Raw genomic sequence first — 25,766 nt, 5'->3', positions numbered from 1 at the left:
AATTCTCCAAGCATTCCTACACAATAGATGCTGCTTTTATATCCATTTTACAGATGGGAAAATGGGGAAACACAGAGATGAACTAATTCTAAATCACAGAATAGTAAATAGCAGCAGTGAGTTTCAAATACGGGAAGTCTGACTCCATGTCTGTGCCCTTAACTTATTCTGCACTGTTCTGCCTGAGTAAGAATCTACAAAGATCTTCAGTCAAGACATGTGATCCGTTGTTCAACAAGGGGGAGAAAAGTGTGTTTACTCCTCCCTATGTGATTTATTTGGTTATATTCTAAAACCTTTCCTCATGCCAATAGAACTCCACGTACTGTACTAAATTTTCCTGTACTGAAGGCATATGCAATGGTTAGTTTGACTGACACATAAAATACCCAAAACAAAATACCTCAAGACTTGAGGATTTTTTGTTTTATGAATTAGAGACATGAAAGGATTACCTAGGTATCAGAAGTGTTATAAGCTCACATCTGTAAGTCTTTCTTGGAGATTTTCATATTTCTTATTCAAGAATGTCCCCTGTCTGAAATATTTCAGTGCTCACTCTGTATCTTAGCTTGAAATTTATCTAATCCTTTTTAACTGTTAATTTTCAACTACTTTTTCTTCACACATGCTTTCCGCGTAATGTTGAACACTTCTTACATTTTAATTCCAGATGTCCTAAAAACATGCTAGTAAACATGCAAACATACTGTAAAGGTTTAAAATTCGGGGTGTGTATACATATATCAACAGGAGTTATGAATTATGTATACCTCAAGCCTATATAAATTAGATTTTGAAGAACAAGCATCACAGTACTCAGGCAGGTCATAATAAGAGATTCCATATGAAATGTAAAAACTACCTTGAATAAATTATCCATAAGTTAACACTCTCATTAGAATGACATATTTATTATTTCTGGGTTTGTGACATTTCTTTAATGCACTTTGACTAACTGTTCTAACAGCATGTTAAGAAACCATTGCAGGCCTCCCCCCACCTTGGAATTAGCAGACTTTATTTACATTTGAACTAAAATGATTTAAAAATAATATAACATTAAAAACAATCACGCATTTCCCAATGTAGAATAATAATACCATTTTCTTCTGCCCAGAAACATTTAATTAAAGCAGGATATAACTTTAGTAATTATTTTTGCACAGAATGACTCTAAAATTAATAGTCAATTGTAAGACTGTTCAAAAATTGGGAGACTGACAATCAAAACAACCTTAAATGCTTTGTTTGTGTGATGAAAAGGAGTGATCCTTTAATTCCCTCACACACATTAAACTGATTTCACAGACTTTCTGTGCTGGTGTTTAACATAGTCAAGCGCTTGAGGTTACATAAAATAAACAATCTTGAGATCTGATTGCAAATGTTTGCAATTTATGATGTAAACTGAATTTGTGAAAAAATAACAGTATCCCATGTGACTGAAGCCAAAAAGGCATTTTTCAGAAATCAAAATAGTTCCGAAATTTGAGTATTGTATTATGCTAAAGTATTACCATCTGAGGATCTAAAAAGTTATGAATCTGGGGAAAAACTCAAAATAGATATTTATCAGTTCAGCTTCAAGCTAAGGCCTCGGATCTCACTGGGCCTCCTGTATTATAGGGTCTTTAACACTAATGATGTTTTGAGTAAGCTCTTTTAATTCAGTTTTCCTTAATCAGGGATTTTATAGCTTGAGAAGTCTTTGCACATCCTTAAGATCTGGGGGACAACTGCGGGAAATTTTAATTATTTATTACGATTATTATTGAGTTTGGACCAAAACGACACACATTGGGCATACTTTATAGTGAAGCTTTCTTCGATCCCCTTCTCAGAGTGGCCTGGAAACACGGGGTTGGGAACTCGGGGTTCACACATCCAGGCGTTTGGGACGCGGCGCTCCGCAAAGCGGGCTCTACGCGAGCCCCAGTAAGAAGCTGGACTCCCGAGGGACCAACCCCGATGGGAAAGGAAAGGTGGCCTCAGTACCCGTTGAGTCTCGGGAGAGCGGACGCTAGAGGAGCGGGAGGACGCCGCCGGCGCCCCTGACGCAGGTCCCACAGGCCGCGCCAGGCTCGGGCACCGCCGACGGGGCAGAGAAACTTTGACCTTGCTTTTTCTCGCCCACCCGGGCTGCGTCCGCGGGCTCCTCGGGCTGCGTCCGCGGGCTCCTCGGCCAGCCGCGCTCCCTCGAGGACCCAATCCCGCGGGCTCGGCACCAAGCCCACCCGGCGCCGGCGGCCCGAAACGTTCCAGCCGACTTAGGCCCCGCTGCAGCGCTCCTTCGCTGGTGCCCGGCGCCCCGCCGGCCTGGGCCCGGACGCAGCGCCTCGTTTGACCTCAGGCTCCCGGAGCTAGCTGTAGGGATCGGCCAGGCCCCGGATGGGACCGCCAACCCCTGGCCCCAAGTTCTCCCGTGACCTCCGACCTCCCTCGAAGTGCCTCGGGAAGCGTCCGAGCCCGCGTTGGTGGCTGGATTAGGGTTGGAGTGTGGAGCCTGCCCGTTTGGACCCTGGACTCCGGAGGCGACGGGAGCTCGCCGGAGGCCACCAGCCCAGGCTGGCGGCGCGGCGGCTTCAAAGCTCATCCCGCCCCCAAGCAGATGTTTATTATGAAAACTAGGGACGCTTGTCAAGTAGAAGACCCGCAAGGCCTGAGCGCTGAATACGGCCCAAGTCCTGTTCAGTGGTCTTTGAAGGCTAAAAGATAAACATTATCACCCACGTCTACGCAGAGTAACAGCTTTGAGTGCGAGCTCAACCCGGGAGAGGGCTGGGGGCGGGCGGCAGGAGCACCACCCGAGGACGCGGGGCTTTGTCGCAGGGAGGACCTCCTCTATGCGTCCTCCATCCCCAAGAGGGGGCCCCAGGGGACACACGGGAAACCCTCAATTTTGTTGAAGGGTGTCCCTTATCCCAAGAGCCCGAGTGAGAAGGGAAGAGAAGGTCCTCTCCCTGGTCTTCACGGTCCCTATCTACCTCCAAATAGGCAATGCCTCCGGGCTTAAGTAGGTGAGATTTCTTCTGGGAGAGGGGACGGATGAGGGCTCCTCGGTACCCTACAAACGGCTAGAACCCGGCTTTTTCTAAATACGATCCTAGCTGCTACCTTTTCATAAATTTAACGAACGAAGACTCTATTTGGGCCAAAGAGCTACCGCCGCCCCCGCCCCGCTTCGCGGCTCTTATCCTACTTCCAGACCGCCACCGACTCCGGGGGAGGGTCGGCGACCTGGGACTGAGTGTTTTGTAACAATTAACCCAGGTGGATTTCGCACCGCGTGACCACGCTTTCCTTCCTTCCCAAAATGTTCCCTAAATGAACTTGAAGGGTGAAAGTGCAGCAAAATGAAGAACAAGAGTCCGTTTTAGGGAAGGAGATTATTCTATTCTGTTATTTTACATAGTATCTGTTCCTTTATTGATTTAGTGTAAAATCAATCCGTTTTCTTCATTGGGTGGATGAAATGGGGCAGGAGAGGGGGATTTTCGCTCAGCGCTACAGACAGCCACGAGAGTCATCATTCTCACCGCCCCTTGATTGCCACGTAGGAGCAGAGGCAAGCTCTTTTCCAAGCTGGTATAGTCAAGAGAGATAACATACTCATCAAAAAGGAAGAAGGAAAGACTATCCTGGATAGTTTAATAGCAACAGGAGTAAAGATGACGCGAACCCCATCAAATGAAACAATACTATTTTCATTCAATTGATCGCAAAGTGTCTTCAATTAATAACTTGGCACTTATTTAAAAGGTTTAACAGAGGTGAGACCAAAACATTTTGTACCGACAACACGTCATGAAATAACAGCATCTTCTTTTGTTTAAAATAACTTAATACACTAGAAAAAATATGGCAAATATAAATAATTTTGTTTTCATGGAGAACAAATAGTTACAAAGCTCAACTGCATACCAAAGTTCAGCTAAAAGAGCTTTTCCTCTTTCTTGTAAATTAGAAGGGATTAAAAAAAAAAAAAAAAAAAAACTAAGGAGACTTTTTAAAGAATTGGGATACAGATTGCTCAGTCCAGGGTACCCCAGTTTAAATAGCTACATGAATTGAGACAAACAAAAAAATTATTTGAATATACACCTTTGTGAGATAAAATGCAAATGTTGAAAGTCAACCATTAGTTCACACATTATAGCCAAAATAAACTTTGCTCGTGTGTATCAACATATTTTACACAAACTTAGTGCCGGTATCTAGCTGGGTGTTGTTTAAAGTGAGTGTGATGGGACTGAGAGGGGGAAATAAAGCACGGTCCTCAAATAGGACTTAAGGAAATCTGCAAGAGGGAATACAAGAATAAGGGGAGAGGGGGACTAACACTGACCGCCCACTGTGTATCAGGCACCACGTGAGGCGCTGTACTTTAATATTTCTCTTTTCTTTTCCCCACATTTTCTACTTGCCTCTGTCGTCTTGGGACAATCAGAGTGTAACTTTTTTGCCCTTCAAACTTTTTTCTTTGTCCCCCCAAGATTAAAGATGGGACTAAAAATATATAGCTAGAAATATATATCAATTTTCAGATGCTTTGGGTATTGTTTTTCATACCGAAAATGAAAATGCAGTTAAGTGCTAGTGAGTAAAGCGGGAGAGGTGGGGAGACACCGTCAATGGAATACAAGTAACATGCAAACCGGGACTTTACTGTCAGCAGTCTGGACAGTTCTGCCATAACAATTTCTCAGAGAAATCATTGTGGTTATCATTTTTGTATTAATATCACTTTTTTATCTCCTTGTTTTTATACTGTCTTCCCTCTTCTTGCTCTTCCATACGTGGTGGTTTTTAACTCAAAGCATCTGATTCAACGTAAAAGGAGGCCCGCCTCTCTTATCAAATTTCTTGTATTAAAGTGAACTTCGCAGAAAAAGGTCAGTTTCAAAACCTGTGAACTTCCCAGCTGCGTACTTTTTTTCATCTTAATTCTTTAAATAAGTATACCTCTTCCTTCAGTTTTGCTTTCTTAGCCCATTAAAAAACAACAACAACAACAACAAAAAATACACTTTAAGTTGGTGACTCCCGCCCAATTATCTCGAGATTTGTCCCGGTTATTTTTCCATATTTTTTAATGTACAAAATACTTAAAATTTTTTTTTTTTATTCCTTGGTTCTCCGATTTCAGCTTCTGCTGAATAGCAATAAGTTCCCTTTCTCTTTTTCTCTCTGGTTTGTCTTTTCTACAGTTTCCCCCTCATTTTTTACTAACAAGATTTTTATTTCTACGCAAAAGTCCATCGTTGCAGTTTTACCGTGAGCCACACTTCACTGTCCCAGCACTCTTCAGACTTCCCAAACCCATCCCTACAAAGCCAAATTCTAGGCCCCTAGACAGGTGAATGGTCAGGAGCCACGAAGCTGGTGCCCTTCTTGGGATCCCGGGTGCTGCCCTCCGAGTCCGGGATGCAGAAGGGGGCAAGGGGCCATCGGTGGGGCAGAAAGAGGCTCGGATTCCAAGGTCCGGGGCAGGTAACAGAGAAGCAGCGGGGCTCGGAGGGCATGCAGGCTGCGCGCCGTGCTGCACGCGCGACCCTGGCGCTGGCGTTGAAGTCACAGACCCAGGGCGGCCGCGTGCTTTTTGGCTTTCAGTCTGAGATCCGCGATGCTGGAGTTCTTGCTGGTAGTCTTGGCGGCAGCAGCTGCAGCCACGACGGAGGCGGCAGATGCTGAGTCTGCGGCCAGCGTGGCGAGCGGCAGTCCGAAGGGCGGCGCCGGGAACATCATGTAGGGCGCGTGCGCGGCCAGGTGCGGGTGCAGGTGGTGGTGCGCGTGCGCCACGGCGCTGTCCAGCTGCAGCTGCGCCTGAACCTGAAAGGACAAGGGCGTCACGTTGCAATGACTATCCTAGGGTGACAACAGAATAGAAACAGAGCATTAACGGCGTCCAGCTTAGCTTGGGGAAGGCTGGGGCAGGGGACGGGAAAGGGACGTTTAGCTGACCTCAGTTTGTTACTGAATCTGGGATACTCCAGTGCCCCTGAGTATTCTGCAGCTCACTCAGAGTGGCTTATCCCCCTGAGTCCCAGTGACTCCCATCTGCAGTGATTGTGGCAGCCCCCTTAGGAGCTGGGCTGGTCAGAGGGCAACAGTGCTATTGTGCTAATACCTCACTCCCCTCAAAATAACAATGTATATTGGACAGATGATGGGTGAGTGTCCTTACCCTCTTCTCTTGGTGCTGCCATACACCTCTTAACCCACTAGTAAAGTACCAATAAGCAAACTACAAAACTTTTAAAATGTCACTTAGAGAAGTTATTGCATCTTCATCACAACTGGCACACTTGTTAGTACTCCTGAACTTTACTACTATTAAAATTACATTGGGATCTTGTTAAACTGTAGATTCTGATTCAGAAGGTCTACGTCAGGGTCAGAGAATCTTGCTTTCTAACAATCTCCCAGATGGTACTGATGCTGCAGACTCAGAGATCACCTTCTGAGTAGTAAGGGTCTTCTCTTATGATCCCCCTCTCTCTCCAGCCATTCTCTCCTGCTTCAGATGCCTAGCATCAAGATACTAGAATCCAGTGGTGCCAAGAGAGCTAAGACCTCCCTAACACTAATGCTCAATATATGGGGCACATTCAGGTGTGACTCAGGTCACACTCTTCTGACCAGGGACTGGCAACTGAGAGTTAATTCATGACTTCATAGTCCTATCTAGCAAGGGCCCTGGCCAAGGGTGGAGAATGTCTGATACTGGTTGGGAATGGGTTGCACCCTTAGGCTTGGAGAATGGGGGAGTTCAGAGCCCTGGGATATCCTACTTTTAAAATGTAGTCTTAAAGGTTTCTTTACGGCCAAGAAAGGGTTTGCATTGGCAAGGTGTTCCTGGGAAGACCAATGTTTTCCTCTCTACTAGAGATGAAGGTTTGCAGCTTAAAAAAAAAAAAAATCAAGTCTTAATGGCTAGTATTTTATTTATTTTCTTTGGTCAGAGATATTTAATGTGACTAAGAGGTAGAAAATACCTCAAAAAATATTTACAGAGTTGCCTCAGAAATACCTTAGGACTAACCTTTGTACTGGATCTGACAAAATTTTAAGCAAAAGGCTTTTCCCTTCCTTTCCCCAAGTGCAATCTTTAGTGCATTTTTAAAGGACCAGTTGCTGCCCTCAGGCATTGTTGGTTTCCCGTGAGGACAGAAAGGACTAAGCATATAGGCCTCTGACACTGCTGCTGCTAAGTCACTTCAGTCATGTCCGACTCTGTGTGACCCCACAGATGGCAGCCCAACAGGCTCCCCTGTCCCTTGGATTCTCCAGGCAAGAACACTGGAGTGGGTTGCCATTTCCTGCTCCAATGCATTTAAGTGAAAAGTGAAAGTGAAGTCACTCAGTCCTGTCCGCCCCTCAGCGACCCCATGGACTGCGGCCTACCAGGCTCCTCCATCCATGGGCTTTTCCAGGCAGGAGTACTGGAGTGGGGTGCCATTACTGTATAGGTTTTTAAATGGGAGTGTGTCCACTATATCATCTGAAAATTGATTCTTTAACTGTACACCCATATTAGAGCTCAGAGAAGGGATGTTCAACAGTTCAAGCAAATATCCAGGTCTTTTTACAGTTAAAAACAGGTTAAAACTGGGCTGTACTTGCCTGCTGAAATGGCATCCTTAAAGCACCTACATTGACATAGGGTGCTACTCTACAAGCTTCAAATTGGCTGGCAGCTCCTATGAGGACGCCTGTGAAAATGGGGAACAAAACAAAATAAAGTGAGGTTAACACATTCAGCACTTTTTCCCGAGGTTTCAAATGGTACCAAATAGAACTATTTCCTTTGGAACTGGACTGGTATCTTCCTAAACTGTTGCCAGAATTAAAATCAATGTAATTTACTCCCAAATTTTAGGACTCTCATTAACTGCCTTCAGGGTAGATTTTTAAATAAGGACCACAGTTATCTTTGAGAAGGTTTTTTTTTTGTCTTCATAATAACAGTATTCCCTAATACTCTTTTTATTTAGAGTATCAAATGTTCTTTGTCTGAGAAGCATACCTTTATGAAGTTGATTTTCTTGCTTTCTACATTTAGCTCTTCGATTTTGAAACCAAACCTAAAATTGGAGGAAAAAAATAAAATCTAGGTTATATGACTCAAAAAATTTTTTTTAAATTTACAGGAGTATGATGAAGAAAGAGTAGTGTTTTGGGCAAGGAATGGAAGATACAGCAAGCAATCTTTGAATTATATACAACAATCTTAATTTCCAAAGTTGAAAACATAAATCAATGACAAAAATAATTTCCTATACTTTTGCAAGATATATTGTTTCTTGATAAATTACTCAAGTTCTGTTTTCATGTTTTCACAATTAGAGTCCCCCAGGCCTAAAACTCGCCCTGATACCTGATACTAAAGTGATAATGGGTTTAGATGTTTGCCCAGTAAGACGTGAGAAAAATGTGCTCATTAAGAGCCTGTAATATTAATTAGCTTCATCTTCAAGAAAAACCAAACACCAAAGCAAATAGTGACTCTGTTTTTTTTTTTTTCCTTGGGGGTGGGGAGATAAGAGTGGGGGAAGAGGTAATTAGTGTTATAAAAGCCTCACTACAAAGAAGTTTAGAATTTTTTTCTTCCTCCGAGCAGCACAGTGTAACCTGGTAGCAGAATAATTATGCCATTATCATGATAATCTAATTTGCTTCTATAGAAAAAGTTGCTGAGTGCAGTTATAATCCAGAAGTATCCAGTACGTAGATCAAAATTTAAATAAAAATATGAGAAAAATAAATACCAGCAATAAAGTTCATTTATTATAAGAAAAAAGAGCATTCTGTGCAATGGGACTGGGGTATGAATCATGTAATTCTGGATAATATCTTCTCCCAGATACTACCTTCTTAGGTAAACTTGCCAACTTTTGGAAGCAGTATGGCAGATTTTAAGAAATTCAAACAAAGCTTGCTTTTATACTCCAATAACACAGCATTATGTTCCAATAATACAGCATATTGACTGATTCACAAGTTAATGTTTAAAAACATGAAAGTAAAATACTGCTTCAGAGCTTTTTCCTTGTTTTTGAAAGCAAGTGTCACAGTCAATGTAAATCTTCAAAAATTCTCCTGCCATTTAGTGTAATAGAGGGTAGATTTCATGCCAGGGTGGCATTCTTTGTGTACCTCACATGGCCTGAGGCTTCTTGCCTCTTTTTTCCCCTAGAAGAGTTGGAACTGATATACTAATGCTCACAACTGTAATAATTATCATCATGTCTTTAAGGGGTTTCTAAGCCCCTAGAGATCTCAGTACACAGAGCAAAGTAGGACAGGCTTAAAAAGGAAGGCTCTGCTGTTGATGCTGTGATGACCAAGGCAGCCTATTATTACTTTTCCCCTTTAAGGGGACTGCTCTGTTTTTGTCCTGATCCTATTACAAGATGCGGGGAAGCCCCATAAGAATTGCATAGTTCGCTGCAGATGGTGGTCTCTGTGCCCAGAGACCTAGGGAGTATCTGTTACAGTGATACTTTGTAACAGCTGCAGATGTTCAGGCCTAAAACTGCTCCATGTGTTCAAACAAATAATGACCATCATTTTCTCCTATTTTATTATTTGAGTGGAAATAAAACCTGAAACATTTAAATTCGTTTTCCATAAAACTAAAAGGATATGTATGCATGTATGTATATAATTTTTTTCCCTTAAGTGCTCCCAAAGCCTACTTTTGCTATTAAAGTCACCCCCACAACCAGTAAAGAAAATCTGCTTCAATACTAACTTCACTGAGTGTGGCACTTGCTGGGATCAGACTTTGGAAATGTCAATATTAAGATATGTTGGTTGTTTTAAAATCAAGTTTCTGATTCAGATTTGCTTCCCTGGTTAAGTGAGAGAACAAAGAAAGAGTGACCAAATGCGTTTATTTTCTCCGCTATTTCACACACAGTTTGAGATCGACTGCTAAGGGCAGACTGTAAAATTCTGCACTTAACAGTTGCTAATTTTCTTTATAGTCTGTACATCTATAAACCTAATTGGCATATCCGCCTGGCAAACCTAGATCCCAGAGCAGACCCTCAAGGAAACCCAACTCGGGTGAACAAAATGTTCGTTGTAACTTTTAAAGCATCCAGAAGATAAAACGCTTTCTGTGGGATTTTTTTTTAAGGCTTATAAAAGTAGGCCCATTAGGATTAAACCACATTAAAGGCATTGTGAGGACAGGGGGGTGTGGTTTATAGAAACCCTGGGAGCAAGCCCAGCAAAGCTTTCTTCTCCTGGGAACATATGTTGGTATGGGGTGAAGGGGAGCCCGGGAAGGCTTTAGGACTAAGATCTACTTTGGAAAATAAGACCTCTAGCAAAGACTTTTCTTCCCTTCTCACCTCACTCCAGACACTTGAACCCGCACACTCATCGTGTGTACCTCAAGCGACCAACCCTAGTCATTCCCCCTCCTCCGCTCCCCGCGACCTCCTCACAGCCGGATACCTGCACTCGGGCCTCGGACAGCCCCAGCCGTTGGCTCAGTTCTTCACGCATAAAGGCGTCCGGGTAGTGAGTCTCATCAAAAAGCCTTTCCAGCTCGTTGAGTTGTTCCAGGGTGAAATTGGTCCGACTTCGCCTCTGCTTGATTTTGGTCTGGCCTTCGTCCTCCATCCCCTTTGCATCCTCTTTGCGATCCTTCAGCTCCGGGGACACTGGAGGGGGTACCACGAACAGGGTCATACGCATATGTCCCCGTGCACACACAGCAACACACACACACACACAGACAGACAAAAAACAACACAGCAAATACCATGAGCAGATTTGTCTCCAGAAGGATGGCGGTTTCTGCCCCCTCCCGGAGTTCCTGTCCAGGCCCTCACCCCGCTGAGAGGATGAGGATCCCGGAGATGGGAAAAGATCAACTGGGGTGGCTGCCCGCGGGCAAGGTGGGCATTCACCTACCCAATCCCTTTCACAACTGCGGCCCCAGTTCACCTTCTCACTGTTCACCCCCACAGTCCCCTGCCCTCCCCCGCAAACACAAACCAATTCCACTCACCCTCTCTCTTGCGTTCACTCTCTCCCACACACGCACAGAAATCAAAAGCGCCGCACCCCGTGGGTCACAGAACGCGATCCCGGCAGAAGAGGGCGGCGAGGCCACGGACTGGGCTCTGACACCGGCCATTCCCGGAGTGCGGACCCCTTCTCAGCCAGCGCTGGCTGCCGCCGGCTCTCCCGTCTTCTCTCAAACTTGCTGGTCTAATTTGGGAACAATTGGGCTGCTGGGTCACAGCTGGAGGACAAGACCCCTGTGCTGCACTGCGCTGGGAGCTACTTCCCTGGGCGCTATGTACAGACCCAGGGCTCGAGCCAAATACCGCGGACGGCCCCTGGACAGCCAGGCAGTCCTTGTCCCCGCTGCCGAATCCCAGTCGCCAGAGCAGAGGCGCCCACGCCATGTTGGCGGCCTGGAGGGCTCGCTGCCCACACCCGAACAGAAGGAGAGAGGCAGAAAACCAGCTTCGGGAGGCCGGCGAAACAGACCGCTGCCTCTGTTCACTCCTTCTCCCTCCCCATTGGAAAGGCGGACTCGACCCTAACCGCTTAAACCCACAGAGATCAACAGGTTCAAGCGGAACATTCGCGATCCGCGGTTTCTATTGGTTGCGCAAAGGCTTTTCATGCATCCAGAAGCTCGGATGTTTAATAAAATATGCATTTTTCTGCTCTAGGTTCGCATACATCCATTGTCACTTTCCTGGCCTTCCTTCTCCTCCTTTTAAAAACAGGAGCTTCGGAAGTGTGAGCATACAGGGACACCAGAAGGATGCGGCTATATATATATAGGCCAAGGGGCACTGATCAGGGGAGCTGGTATCAACGTAACCGGTCCTCTGGAACCATCATCCTTTGGGCCTGAGTCGAAGACTTGGGTTTTTAAGGTGCCAAAGCTGAGTTTAGAATAATCGAGGCTGTTTGCAGTTCTCCCTAGCCCAGAATCCTGATCAGCATAAGTGTTAAAAATCATTTCTATAAGAGCCAGGCTGCAGAGAAATTAATATTTGCCCTGAGTTTGGAAACCAACAATCCCAAAACTTCATTTGCCCCGGGTTGACTCTAAATTCGCGGTCTGGCCTGCTGGTGTACCCAGGGCCCAGAGCTTGGGACTCAGGCCAGGGAGGTTGCACTGACAGTTATGCCACCACTTTCCATGTTTACTTGGTACCCCGTCTGGGAGAAGACCACTAGAACTCAGCCCGGGTTGGCATTCTAGTTAAGCGTTTCCCGCGTATCTATTTCTCAAGAGTTCGTTTTGCGGACATGTGTCCTTCCTCCAGGAAGCAATAGATTATATTATAGCACAAACTCAAGTCAAGTTAATAGGAAAATATTTCCATTTATATTGTAATGAAATTTAAATATGAAAACACACCCTTCAGATTCTGCCAAAGCGGTGAGACGGCTTTATTTCCTGCTCACAGTGGAAGCCCCTCAAACTTTGGGGGCTTCAAAGAGAAAGATGTCCACATTTCCAGTTGATTAATAGACTTAATATAATCTCTATTTCGCCCCCAAATTTCCACTTATTGGCCTAAACAAGAACAGACTTTGTTATAAACAACTTAATTGCTTGCTTAAATATGTGATTCTACGCATGTCACATATTTTCTTAATTGGAAAAATATGGCAGCTCACCAGTTACTGCAGGCACCAAGTGCCAAATTAATTTTATTGTTGAACTCCTTTGAATTGGTACAGGATGCTCCACCATCTAGAAAAAGCCTTTTCCAAACACTTTGCTGGCACCAAAGGATTATCCCACCACAAAACCAGAATACTGGATGATGCCGCGCAATAAATATCGGAAAACAAACAAACAAAAAAGGAGCCTAATGCATCTCCCGAAAGAAAACAGCGCACAGCCTGAACCTCAGCCTGCCTTGGCCTCATTCTACCTTCATAGCTCTAAGAAAATGGGAAGTTTTGGTCCCTAAGATTAAGGGATCCACAGTCTTCACGGAGTTGGAGTGGTTCTTAGAGGTAGCTGCGAAACCCGGGACGACTCCAGGGTGAAATCCCAATCAACCTCCGTCTCCGTATCTCTTTCCCCGTTCTCCCTCTTTTTTTCTTCCCTCGGGCCTAGGAAAGGGACTCCAGCAAACTCGGCGCTACACGCTAACTGTAATCCCGCCGCCCGGCCCAGTGACGGCCAGCATCCACTTCGGCAGCCTGGTCCCCAGAACTTCCCCACCCGCCTGCCGGCCGTCCGGCGGGGCCCATTCTCCGGTTGGTGAAAATGCATTTGGGTGGAATGAGAGTAGCGGGAGCATCCGAGAAGGGCGCGCGCAAACCCCACACGCTCCCCCTCCTCCACACACACACACACTCGGACCCCACCCACGACCGTGCACACCACCGGACTCCCACCCCTCCGTCCTCACTCTGGCTTCCAAAGCTGGGGTCCAAGGGCCCTCTCCGCGTCCGCCCCCCTATTCCTCCCCCGTCGGGCCTGGGGATCCTCTCCCGCCCGAGAGGAGTCGGGAAGGCGGGAAGGGGAACCGCGGCCGGGGGTCGGGCCGTTACCCTCGGTGAGCCGCGGGCTGCCCGGCTCCCTGCTTCTCTCGGCGGCGCCCATGTCCAGCTCCCGGACGGGAGAGCGCCCTCCTCCTCCAGCTCCTCCGCCTGCTCCTCCTCCGCCTCCACCTCCTGCGCCTCCGCCTCCTCCGCCTCCTCCGCCGGCCGCCCGGACTGCCGGGCTGCTGCGGTCGTCGCGGCCCGGCTCCGAGCAGCCGCTCGGCTCCTTGGCCCCGCGCAGCGGCCCGCTCTCCAGCACCTCCCGGTACGTTATAGCCTCCTTCTTCTCCTTCACTTTCTGGTCAAAAGACTTCGAGACGAACGCCGTAAGTTCTTCCATCGCCAGAGATGCCCGTCAGCCCCGCGCTCAACCTCTCCCAGCCGAGCAGCCCCGCTCTTTTTTTTCCTTCTTCTTTTTTTACTGCTCCAGCCCCCCCAATAATAACACATCAATGGGGCAGGGGGTGGGGGAGGGGAAGGGGGAGGGGGGAAGAAGAAGAAAAAGAAGAGAAGAAAGAAGAAAGAGGAGAAGTAGAAGGAGAAAAAGAAGTAAGAAGAGGAGGAGGTGGAGGAGGAAGAAGAGGAAGAGGGAAGGGGCGGGGGCCGCCGGAGGGAAATGGGAACCGATGCTTCCCTGCCTGAGCGCGCTTGTTCAGTGTTAAGATCTTTGACAATTCTTCCTGCGGAGAGTTCAGATCTGATAGCGACGCAGCGCTTGAAGTCTCACTATTTATACTTCGCAAAGGCGGCCCCTTGTTCTGAGTAAATTACCTCCCCTCGCAACTCGGAGGGAGCCCCTTCCCGGGAAGCTCCCGCGCCACTACCTGGGGGTGGGGGAGTGGGGGTTGGGAGGTGGTGGGGGTGATAGGGAGAGAGGGAGAAGAGGGAGAGAGAGAGAGAGAAAGAAAGAAAGAGATTGAGATTGATTAAGGCTGGAGTCCAGGATGGCTGGAGCTGGAGTATGAGGACAGAGAAGTGGGACCGGAGGGTGTGGGAAGAAGAGGCAGTCCCAGGCCGTCCGGCTTTTCGGATACCTCGGCCGCCTGCGCTCTTGGCCATTAATTCAGGATTGACAATCCCTAATTAATTTAATTAGGCGTGGATTTTTGCGTTGGTGTCACGACTTACTTAAACACTGGGGAGCTGGACTTATTCCGCCGGGGCGTGGCCAAGAGGAAACTGACAAGTGCGCTGCTCCAGGAGTCAGTAGGGTATCCTGACCTGGCATACGACCCTGCGTCCTCGCCAGGCGTCAGGGTGCAGCGCAACTGCTTGGCTCCGCATTGCTGTCCGGCAGCCCTGCCCTGCCTCAGGACCCCGGGACCCCATTTTCTTATCCTGACCCTGACCCCAGTCGTATATGCCTACTCTTCCCAACGCCGACCCGAAACCTTGTAGCCTGGCATCCTGGCTTCACAACCCTGCCGAGTCAGGGTCTTTTACGATTTCTCAGGCCCGCGCAGCTCCTTTTTAGGGGCTTCCCGGTCCGCGGCCAGAGCTGAGCCTGGATCTTCACCAAGCTCCCCGCCCCAGGGAGTTTGTGAGTCACCCCATTATTCGGGTCCTGGAGACCATGCCGGCTCTACCGACAAACCTCGCTCGAACTGGCTGGTTGGTTTAACACATTTTCCGAGCAGCTGTTCCCTGACAGATTCCATTTTAAAGTGTTTCTTTAGCGCTTGATCAAGGACAGTTTGACTTCGTTCCCTCTATGAGGTCTCAGGACCCTCACCCTTCTCCCTTACTCTTTGCACTGGGACTCCTCCCACAATGAACTAAAGAAACTCTTCTTTAGAATCCCAGAAGCATTCTAATTAATTTACTAATTTTGAAAAGATCATGATTATTCCTCTTTGATTTTGAAAAAAAATTGATGTTAAGTTTGTGCCCCACCTAATTTCATTTATCGTGGACTATTTTAAAAAATGCTTGCTGGGAGAAAAGTACCCCTCCTCTCCATTTAACGCTACGATTTAAAATGATATCCCCGGACTGTGCTCATGGAAGCTGTTATATGGATGGATACATCTATATTCTTGCGTCATATATGCGTGCTGTGAGAAGTGTGGCCGTGTATATACACCCCTCACATAAGACTATTTACATGTGAAAAAAAGAATACTTACATATTGAAAGTTATATTTACCTGCGTGTGTAAACACACCTTTTCCAGTGTGGCTTCGGGAACATTTTTGAATAGTCTGAATATTAAATACAGTCTTTCTGATGTTAAAGGTAACTTGTCCGTTTTCTTGGATCTTATAGTCTTAGTAAAAATAAAAGCAATTATAGAACTTTGGTTCTTATATCTTCCAACCATTGGTTAAGGCATCAAAACAAAGTTAACAGATAATTTGAGAAGTTCTGTCAAAGCAACCTGAAGCATTCCTAAAAAGAGAACACAATTATACCTTAATATGCTACTATTTCTAGAATATATATAACTTCGTCACTATTTTTCACTACTTTTACACTTTTCAGATTAAAATATTCACAGTTGGTGAACTTAAGGAAGATGGAAATCTTACTTTTTAGAATTATTACTTTGCCTTTTTCTCTTGAATTCCAAAGGTTTTTTTTTTTCTTCTTCTTAAAATATTTCATTTATTGCTACTTTTAGGAGAAATAATTAAGAACTTTAAGTTTCCAGTAGCAGTAGCTTTTAGGTATCAATAAATTACAGGAGTGCTTTCTTTTATTACACTACAAAAGAGATTCAAATACTCTCACTTTCTAAAGTTATATGAGTTTAGAAATATGATTTTGCAGTTAGTCTTGGGTTACTATTTGTGACCACTTCTGATATTATTAGAGGGGACTAACCATAAAATTTTAATCCTTTAATAAAATCCACTTTTAAGGTTATTTAGCAGAATGACAAGTCATGGGGTCAGCTAAATGGATGTGGTGCTCAAATAGTTCTCAAACTGAGATGTTAAATGTGTATTCAAAACCACATGATTAAAAGTCTGGTAAGGGACCAGGAGGCTCACCAACTACTTTTTTGCCCTTTCAAGCATGTGACTTTCAAGTCCACAACTCAAATTCCACCTACTGAGCTTGAGGGAAAGATGAACACTTTAAAGTTAATCAGGGAAGACTTGGATATAATAGTTGAATAATTCACACCAAATAGATTTTCCCATAGATTTTTCTGGCATGTTGCTCTTAGTATATTTACCAGTAGTGGTGTTCATGTAAGATGGAGCTATGTATGAAAGATCTGCAGTGTCTTAACTATGGATTCCTACTGCCCCTAAGGGAAATTTAGTTAAAAAAACCAAAAACAACCAACCAAGGTCTTGAAATGATATACTAATAAATGCTCACCAAGTTATAACGATGTTGGTTTTTAAATAGCAAATATTTTCTCAAGACAGTTCAAAATGCAGTTTTGGTAAAAACAAACAAACAATTGAGAGTAAAGTTCAGTGACCACCTGCAGACAGATATACAGCTGCCAATAAAATTCAGGGCCCCAAAGGTTCATTTCTTTACCCTCCACCCTAGCTCTTGAATTATTTAAAATAAACATGGAATGTTATAGTTAAGCTTTAAAATGGTCCCTCAAGACAGGTTAGTTAAGGTACAGTCATTTATGAAAAATAGAGTTGTGGAGATGATTTTCTCCATCTCAAATGTCTGTGCAAAACTGTAGCTTGGGTACACAGCACTTGTTGGTTCACTCAGACCAAGGCCAACAGTTTACCTCCTTATCGACGCTTCTTCACATTAAATAAGGAAAAAATGATGTTCATGCAAGAACAGATAAAGTCGTGTAAGTTACAGAAAATGCTGAGTTGCTTTCATTTGTATTGGTTTAAATCACAACAAAACCCCCTACACATTTGATTTATTTTCCAAAAGAAACCTCCTGCCCCTGCCTCTGGCAGTTTTCTCCCATTCCTCAACCAACCAGTTACTTTAATGGGAGAAAAAAATTTGTCCCCAGCCTGTGCCTTCACCTTTAGCGCAGAAGAAACACCGATTTTTAATGCAGTTTTTCAAATAAATCATTACAATTTAATCACAAACGACTCTGACGCTATACAGACACACTCCCTTGATTTATTATTGTTGGGCCAGTTTCCTCCTCTCCCAGCATGAGATAATCGATTTTGCTACGTGTGGGTGTCTTAAACATAACTTCCTATGATGCGGATTTATTTACTGATTATCTGTGGAGATAACGACGATTACTAAGGCAATAAAACTTTTCCGTCGCCACCTTAATTGCTTTTTGGTAACAAGAAAATCAAATAATCAAGCACGGAAAACCAACACCAAACAAAAAATTGGCGGCGTGACAATCCACTCCTTCGGCTCTCCTAACGCCTGGCAGCTTCCATCGATGCACTCGAAAATTCGGCTGACGCTGCCTGGTGGTGGAACCAGGAAGGCGGTGAGCTTAAACTGAAGCAAGTTCGGTGAGCGCCGGCGGCGCCCAGATTTGAAGAAACATATCTAGGTCTGCGGTGCTTGCAAGTCTACTGGAGGTGTAAGCCCGAAGGCCGGAATCCAGGTGATGCCCGCGTCCGGGACCTGAGAGGCAGCGCCCGCAGCTGAGGGGTTCCAAGGCCCTACTCTGGCGTGAGGCGGCGCGGGCCTGGCGCTGCTTGTGTACTGGAGGCAGCGGCGGCGGCGGCGGCGGCGGCTGTGGGAGGCGGGTGGGGGTAGGGGGTTGGCGGTCCGGCGGCGTGCTGGGTAGCGCAGTGCGCATGCGCTGGGCACCTGGCGGCTTCTGACCTTTTGAGGGCCAAGCTGGGGCCTTAGGGTGGTGGCGATTATAGGGCTGTACGCGCACGCAGGCCTCAGGCTAGGCCTTGAGTCTAGAGGTGGTGAGGGAGAGTTAGCCTACTCTTTTACCCTTTCCCTCCTCAAAACCTCTTTCTCCCGCCCCCACCGCCAGTCCCTGATCTTTGATAGCCTGCCTTTGGTTTCTGGGTTTGTCTTGTAAGATGTGACTGGAGTTTGGTTACTAGTTTTAGGTGGGGTGGAGCGAGAAGGAGGCTGCAACCTGGTGTACTCTGTCCCATCCACTGTGTTACATCTACTTTAAATTCGCCTGCTCTTCCAGCTTACCCTGCCTCACTCGAATCCGCACCTCCACCCCTACCCCACCTCCTATCCTTCCTGGCTCACACTGGCATGCTGGGAAGAGAGGTGATGCAGGATGACATAGACTTCCTTCCTTAACAAATAAATGTATTTGTTATATTTATTCGCCTTTAATACTCATCTCTTTCCTTGATTTCAGGACTTGTAGTCATAGACCAAGAGCACATGGCTGTCTATGGTCTATGAGAGGTTATGCACTAGTATACATGTTGCCTGCTCTTGTTTTTAGGTCAACCTTAATTTTCTTTCAGAGGTTATATATCTTTAAATGCACAGTGGAGGCCATTCCCCGCACCCCCCTCCCCCCACCCCCGCCGGCCCGCCCAGAATTAGCAGTAACTTACTTGTGTTTCAACTGATTAGGTACTAGGTAGTTAAATAAAAGTGTTTCATGTTGTCACAAAAAAGTTTTCCAGTTGTCGTCTTTGGACTTAGCCATAAAAGCTCTAAGTGAGGAAGATATGCGGTTTTTGGGTTTAAGGATTATAGCAGATATGACAGGTGCAACCTCCTGGGGAAACTGGGTATCCTTTGAGAGCCCCTTTAGCTCTAGAGTCTATAAATATTCACTTTCTTTGCAGACAAAGATTTCCTGCTAAGTGGTAGCACTTTATTACTGTATATTCTTCAGTAAGAGGGCTAAAAATGTTTGAAACTGAAATAAAGGCAGCTGGCACCTACCAGCTTGGCTAGTCTTCCTAGTCTTACTAATTGGCCTTACCAGCTTGACTAAGCAAACAGTTGTATTATGAGTTGGAAAACTTCTCTAATAAGATTGTTATATTAGATGTATTGGTGTATTTTCCACTTTTATTTTCAAACCATTGGGAAGAAATTCCTATGACTGATAATGCTTTAATGAAAAAAGATGCCAGTCTGCAAATTTTTAGTTGTGCTGGGAGGAATGTTTTAACAATTCTGTACCTCTTGAGATTTGCTTTATTTTGCTCATTAAGCTAGAATTTTACCTTAGTTGTTTTATTGCCTTGGGTGATTCTGTACTTGTTTGTGGATTTCTTCCTATGTTAAATGATGTTAACCCCATTTTTACTTTACACCTTTGAGGTGGATTTCCCATTGAAATGACTGTTCCTCCCCCTTGCCCTTATTTGGTCATGTGTCCAAGATCAAAAAGATTATAGTTTGATAAACTAAAGAATGAGTAGTGGTGAAATAATTATAAAATGTCATGTCCTTTAGGAATATTTGTTCTCTCTAACTGCCTGCTTTCTGAAAAAGATAACTGCTTACTTTACCTTATTGATTACCAGACAAAGGAACTACTTGTGTATGCCTTTAAGCTCTCTTTTGAATGACGCATTTTGGCTTCTACATCTTCAGTCAATCACCTAAACTTTACAATATGATGATTTTGTAAATTGATGTCCTACTGTAGTCATTATTGTTATAGCTTCAATTCTGTAATCGGAGTTAGTTGGATATGGTTTATTACCATGAAACTGCAACCAGGAAGTAATAGAGACAAGTGAGAACAGAAAACTGAGAGCCTTCTCTCCCTATTTGCCTTTTCTGCTTACAGATGGATTGAAAAAGTGTTAGGTTCTGGGACTCCTAAAAATCTATGCTCAATTTATCTTTGCTCTTACTGGCAAGAGCTATTAATGCATCTTGCCATGTGTTATACTTACCAATGGAGTTAAATAAAAACAGTTCTTCCTTACTGGAAGTGTGTGATATAATATAAATCAACCACTATGACTTGAATGAGCAAATTATGTGCTAGTGACATTATGGAAATCCAGTGATAAGTATATAGGGTAGTGAGTAGGAATTCAGTACTGTCATTGATGAGAAGACAGTTTTTGGACCTACCTTTGATTTGTTCTTAGTGTTCAGTTCCTTTTCTGAATAAGTATTTGAGTTTATTTATAATAAAGAAATGTAATGACTTTTTGTTTCTCTTATTGAGATTAATTATACTTTGGTGTGATTTTTTTGAAATGTAAATGCATCACCAGAAAAAGTATTTATAAATTTATGACTGATTTTTTAATCATTTTTTCATTTGGTTACTCTAAGGAAGGATTGTATATCTTCCATTAACTTTTCTGAGTTAAATGTAATCATTCTTCTAATATGGATGAATTACATTATTTGACATTAAAGAATAGAAAAATGTATACCCACCTCTCAGTCTCTTTTTTTGGTCATCAGCAAGATACATAATTAGATGTATTTCCTTTTCTTTTTTTCCTACTTCTTTATGCCTTATGTAGGTACTTAAGCTGGATGAAAATGTAGAATAAAAATGACTATAGGTACCTTAGAGTAGTAGGTCTCATGCTTTTTAGATTTAAGATCCCTTTACATGCTTAAAAATTATAGAGAACCCCACAGACTTTTATCTACATGGGCTATATCTAGAAATATTGCCTTTCTAGTAATTAAAACAAAAATTTGAAGTATTTATTAATTAGTCCACATACAAATAACAGTAATAAATCCATTACTTGGTAACATAAATAACATATTTGATGTGCAAGATAGCTATATTTTCCAAAACAAAAGTGAAAAAAGTGGCATTATTTTTCCTTTCCAGACAGCAAATCTCTACTGTCTGGCTTAATAGAAGACAACTGGATTCTTGTATCTGCTTTCACATTCAGTCTATTGTGATGACTTTTTGAATGAATTATATGAAGAAAATCCGGATTTCACACAGATAATGCTGTTGGAAAAAATAGTATTTTAATACCCTTTTCAGATAATTACTTCCTTAATACTGTGCCATAACTTGACAGGTAGTAGTTTCTTAAACATTTGTTGCAATGTGGTATTTGAAACGATGTCAATGACCTTTTCATGCTCTGTTACATTAAAGTCTATCGGTTTGTCTCCTACCCTGAATGGATATTTTACTCATAACATGAGTCTGTGACATCGTACATTGGCTTATTGGAAAATACTGGTTCAGTGAGTTATGTGTAGCTTCTAAATATAGACAAACTTTTCATTATATAATTAAAAAATTCCAATTTGTTAATATCACCATTGACCTCCTCAAAGAAATCTGTAAGTGCTGAGAAGCTGTCAGTCTCATGGTGACAAATACAAGTTATCCAACACTTTGATTTTTGTTTGAGCGCTCAAATTTTTTTGTGTTAGTATTATATTTTATTTTTAATCTATTTTTAAATTGGAGGCAAATTGCTTTACAATGTTGTGTTGGTTTCTGCCATAGAACAATGCATTATCAGTCATAATTATATATATTGCCTCCCTTACCTACCCTATCCCATCCCTCTAGGTCATCACGGAGTGCCAGACTGGGCTCCCTGTGTTATATAGGAACTTACCACTAGCTGTTTTACACATGATAGTGTATAAATGTCAATACCACTTTCTCAGTCTGTCTCATCCTTTCTTTCCTCTGCTGTGTCCACACGTTTGTTCTCTCCATCTGCCTCTCCATTCCTTCCCTACAAATAGGTTCATCAGTAACATTTTTCTAGATTCCATATATATTCGTTAATTGAGAGATCAGATTTTATCACTGGCAACAAATTGACAGTTTCCTTAAAGGATAGACTCCTTTAATTCATTCTTGAGAAAATGTCACATGCCCATGTCTGAATAATCACAGTCAGTTCTTTTAAATAGTGTTTCACAATAAAAGCAGCTAGTTCAACTTGTTATTCAGCTGCACAAATGTTTCCTCAAGATAACCTGTTGTTCTTTAGTTTCTGTGTTTCCTATTTCATCACACAGAATATTAAGATGTGTTCTCAAGGGTTGAAATTTATAGAATTAATGATTTTACTGCTTTATCAAGGACATACCTAAGTGAAACTGCCTTTCTTTAAAAAACAACAACAACAACTGTATATTGCAGTGAAGAATTCAGTGACTGTTAGTAGTTTGGTCCCATTACCTTGATTCCTGTTAAAGCACCAGCAATTTTGCCTACCACTGCTTCTACATCATCAGCACAAAAGTCAACACAGTAAAAAGGTAAATCAAGTTTTAGCGTCGTAATAAAACTAGTTTTGGCTGGTTGGATCCCTTCAGGTCTTAGGAATAACCTGGGGTCTACAGAACCGATTGGGAACTACTATTAAACTAGAATGTAAACTCCTTGAGGGCAAGGATTTTTCACTCTTGTTCATTGATGTATTCCTTATACCTTGGCATGCTATCACTCTGGGACTTCTTAACCTATCTCAAGTGTTATTTCTGAATCTGGGTCATCTTTATTCACTCTGTCTTTCTGTTGGAGCACATCCTTCAATACCTTCCTAAAAAAGGATGAGCTTAAGGTATAATTGGAGCCCTTGCATATCTGAAAATGTCTTTATTCTGATCTCATATTAGATCTATGCTTCAGCTGAATATACATTCTAGTTTGAAAATGATTTTCAATTAAAACTCTGAAGGCAAGTCTCCATTGTTTGCTGTGTTGCTGCTGAGAAGCCCTATGGCTTTTACCATTTTTTACCTTTAGAAGTTTCTAGGTTCTTCTTTGTATTTCTCGTTTCTGTAGTTTTATGAGGTATGTCAGGTATAGGTCTTCTCAAATTCATTGTCCCAGGGACTTAGGGCAATTCATGTCTTTCAATTCTGTAAATTTTAAAAATTATTCTTTGGATAGTTTTCTGTTTTCTATGCTCTGTTTCTTTCTGGAATATATATTAATTGGATATTGGACTTCCTGGGTTGATCCTCTTTTACCTCCTATTTTTTTAATCTTTTTCTTTCTACTTTTCATGAGCCCTTTGATAGTATCCTCTGACCCTATTGTGTTACTTACAACTTATTGTTTGTTTAAATTCCAAGATTTCTCTCCTATTCTATGGCTGTTCCTCCTATTCTTGTTTGGATCATCTTCTCATACATTTCTGAGGATAGTGTTTTGTTTGAAGTTTTCTTGCATGTTCCTGGCTTACTATGAGTTGCTTGTTTTTCTGCTTGGCTTCTGTCTCTTATGATGAAGAGTTTCATCATGTGATTTGTTTTCTTTTGTTGTATAATTACTAAAAAGTTACCAGAAGAAACCTTTGTAGAAGAAAGTTTACTGTGGGGAATTTCAGTGGTTAAGACTCCATACTCTTGCTGCTGAGGACACGGGTTTGGTGCCTGGTCAAGGAACTAAGATCCCACAAGCCGTGTGGCATGGCCAAAGCAAAAAGAAGTATTAAAAAAAAAGTTTGCTGTGTTTAAGGTTTGGGCTTGTTAACTGGTGGACTTGGTTTTAATATGGCTTCTTCCAGGTACTGTTTAGTTTTTGGAGAAAAGAATACTCTGAATTCTTGGAGCCAAGTACACACAAAGTGAAGTGAAATTGCTCAGTCGTGTCAGACTCTTTGCGACCCCATGGACTATAGCCTACCAAGCTCCTCTGTCCATGGGATTTTCCAGGCAATGGTACTGGAGTGGATTGCCATTTCCTTCTCCAGAGGATCTTCCCAACCCAGGGCTCGAAGCAGGGTCTCCTGCATTGTAGACAGGCGCTTTACTGTCTGAGCCACCAGGGAAGTCCACACAGGTGACAGTATTTACTGTTAGATGGTTCACTTAATCCCTTTAACTTTTAGTGGAACATTTCTCTGCCCTCTTTTCCTGTACCCCTGGACCTGGTGCTTCACTGTTTCATCATTTTTCTAAAATAAACCACCTCTCCTTCTGGGAATGGGGAATAGCAGTCCCCCATGATGCTGAAGCTAAAACTCTAGTACTTTGGCCACCTGATGTGAAGTGTTGACTCATTGGAAAAGACTCTGATGCTGGGGGGGATTGGGGGCAGGAGGAAAAGGGGACAACAGAGGATGAGATGGCTGGATGGCATCACCGACTCAATGGACATGAGTTTGGGTAAACGCTGGGAGTTGGTGATGGACAGGGAGGCCTGGTGTTCTGTGATTCATGGGGTCGCAAAGAGTCGGACACAACTGAGCGACTGAACTGAACTGATCTGGTTGAATGGCATAGGGGACCTGAGCAATTACTTCTTTTATAGAATTTCAACCAATTCCTTTGTTTTTTAGTTCTGTGCCTCATTGTGCCTGCTGTGGTATCTGGTGTCTCAAATTCCTGATCCTTTCTGATTTTTGCTATGTGAATTGGCTTTTCTTCAATTGGAAATCTCTGCAGTTGCTTGATGTTCAGCATTCTTAGTTCTAAATCCTGCATCTGTTTTTTATTTGCTAAAAATTTGTTGACATATCTTGTCTACTGTTCCTGTAGTTTTCTCCTCTGGTCTTGTTTATCCTCTTTATACTTTTTTATCCTTTACTATAATGTTAGTATTTTTTAAACCAGGTAATAAATAAAAACCCATCTTAATTTGGTTATTTGCAAGTAGAGAAAATTCTTAACTGTTTAAAGGTTGAAACAAGAAAGAAAGAAAAAGGAAATTAGAATGCTTAGATGATCAATATTATCAATTATATACAAATTCCTTAATGAAATACATATATACGTATATACATACATATATACATATACAGAGATATGTGGTTATATATGATATATAATGGCTATATGGATATAAATATGTAAATACATGTTATTGTTGTTTTTAGTCACTAAGTCGTGTCTGACTCTTTGCGACCCCATAAACTACAGTATGCCAGGCTTCCCTGACTTCACTGTCTCTTGGAGTTTGCTCATATTCATGTTCATTGAGTCAGTGATGCCAGCCAACTGTCTCATCCTCTGTTACCTCCTTCTCCTCTTGCCCTCAGTCTTTCCCAGCATCAGGGTCTTTTCCAGTGAGTTGGCTCTTTGTATCAGGTGGCCAAAGTATTGGAGTTTCAGCTTCAGCATCATTCTTTCCAATGAATATTCAGGGTTGATTTCCTTTAGGATTGACTGGTTTGATCTCCTTGCAGTCCAAGGGACTCTCAAGAACTTCTGCAGCACCATGTTTCGAAAACATTGATTCTTTGGCACTGGTGCTTAGGCTTCTTTATGGTCCAACTCTCACATCTGTACGTGACTATGGGAAAAACCATAGCTTTCACTGTGTGGACCTTTGGTGCTAAAGTGATGTCTCTGCTTTGTAATAAGCTGTCTAGGATTGTCGTAGCTTTTATTCCAAGGAGCAAGCGTCTTTTAATTTCATGGATACAGTCTCTGTCCGC

General features: G+C 43.3%; 2 protein-coding genes across 5 annotated transcripts in view; one reads left to right on the top strand and one right to left on the bottom strand.

The window, feature by feature from the left end:
* Nucleotides 1-3,634: 3,634 nt before the first annotated feature.
* Nucleotides 3,635-15,905, bottom strand: SHOX2 (short stature homeobox 2). 3 transcript variants are annotated; one of them, NM_001205527.1, is given in 6 exon segments: nucleotides 5,115-5,868; nucleotides 7,627-7,715; nucleotides 8,030-8,087; nucleotides 10,471-10,679; nucleotides 12,849-12,929; nucleotides 13,558-13,888. In NM_001205527.1, coding segments are annotated over 6 exon segments (1,062 nt in total). In that variant the 3' UTR covers nucleotides 5,115-5,574.
* Nucleotides 15,906-17,919: 2,014 nt separating this feature from the next.
* The window catches only part of RSRC1 (arginine and serine rich coiled-coil 1), a 447,324-nt gene continuing 439,477 nt past the window's right edge, over nucleotides 17,920-25,766 (top strand). Inside the window, exon 1 of one of the 2 annotated variants that reach the window (XM_059876265.1) lies at nucleotides 17,920-18,070. The gene's annotated coding sequence lies outside the window, so the exon portion shown is untranslated. The remainder of the gene's footprint in view (nucleotides 18,071-25,766) is intronic. The other variant, NM_001075404.1, reaches the window with a different exon arrangement.

This window comes from Bos taurus, chromosome 1 (assembly GCF_002263795.3).
Source record: "Bos taurus isolate L1 Dominette 01449 registration number 42190680 breed Hereford chromosome 1, ARS-UCD2.0, whole genome shotgun sequence".
NCBI lineage: Eukaryota > Metazoa > Chordata > Mammalia > Artiodactyla > Bovidae > Bos > Bos taurus.
The sequence above is the reverse complement of the archived record's forward strand: the minus strand, read 5'-3'. Positions and strand labels throughout refer to the sequence as shown.

Excerpts from the sequence above, each read along its gene's own strand:
- SHOX2 (XM_005201725.5), bottom strand. The coding sequence starts at position 13,888 with ATGGAAGAACTTACGGCGTTCGTCTCGAAGTCTTTTGACCAGAAAGTG. Across the intron at positions 7,716-8,029 it reads AGAAAATCAACTTCATAAAG|GCGTCCTCATAGGAGCTGCC; the intron begins GTATGCTTCTCA and ends CCATTTTCACAG. Across the intron at positions 5,869-7,626 it reads TAAGGATGCCATTTCAGCAG|GATAGTCATTGCAACGTGAC; the intron begins GCAAGTACAGCC and ends TTGTCACCCTAG.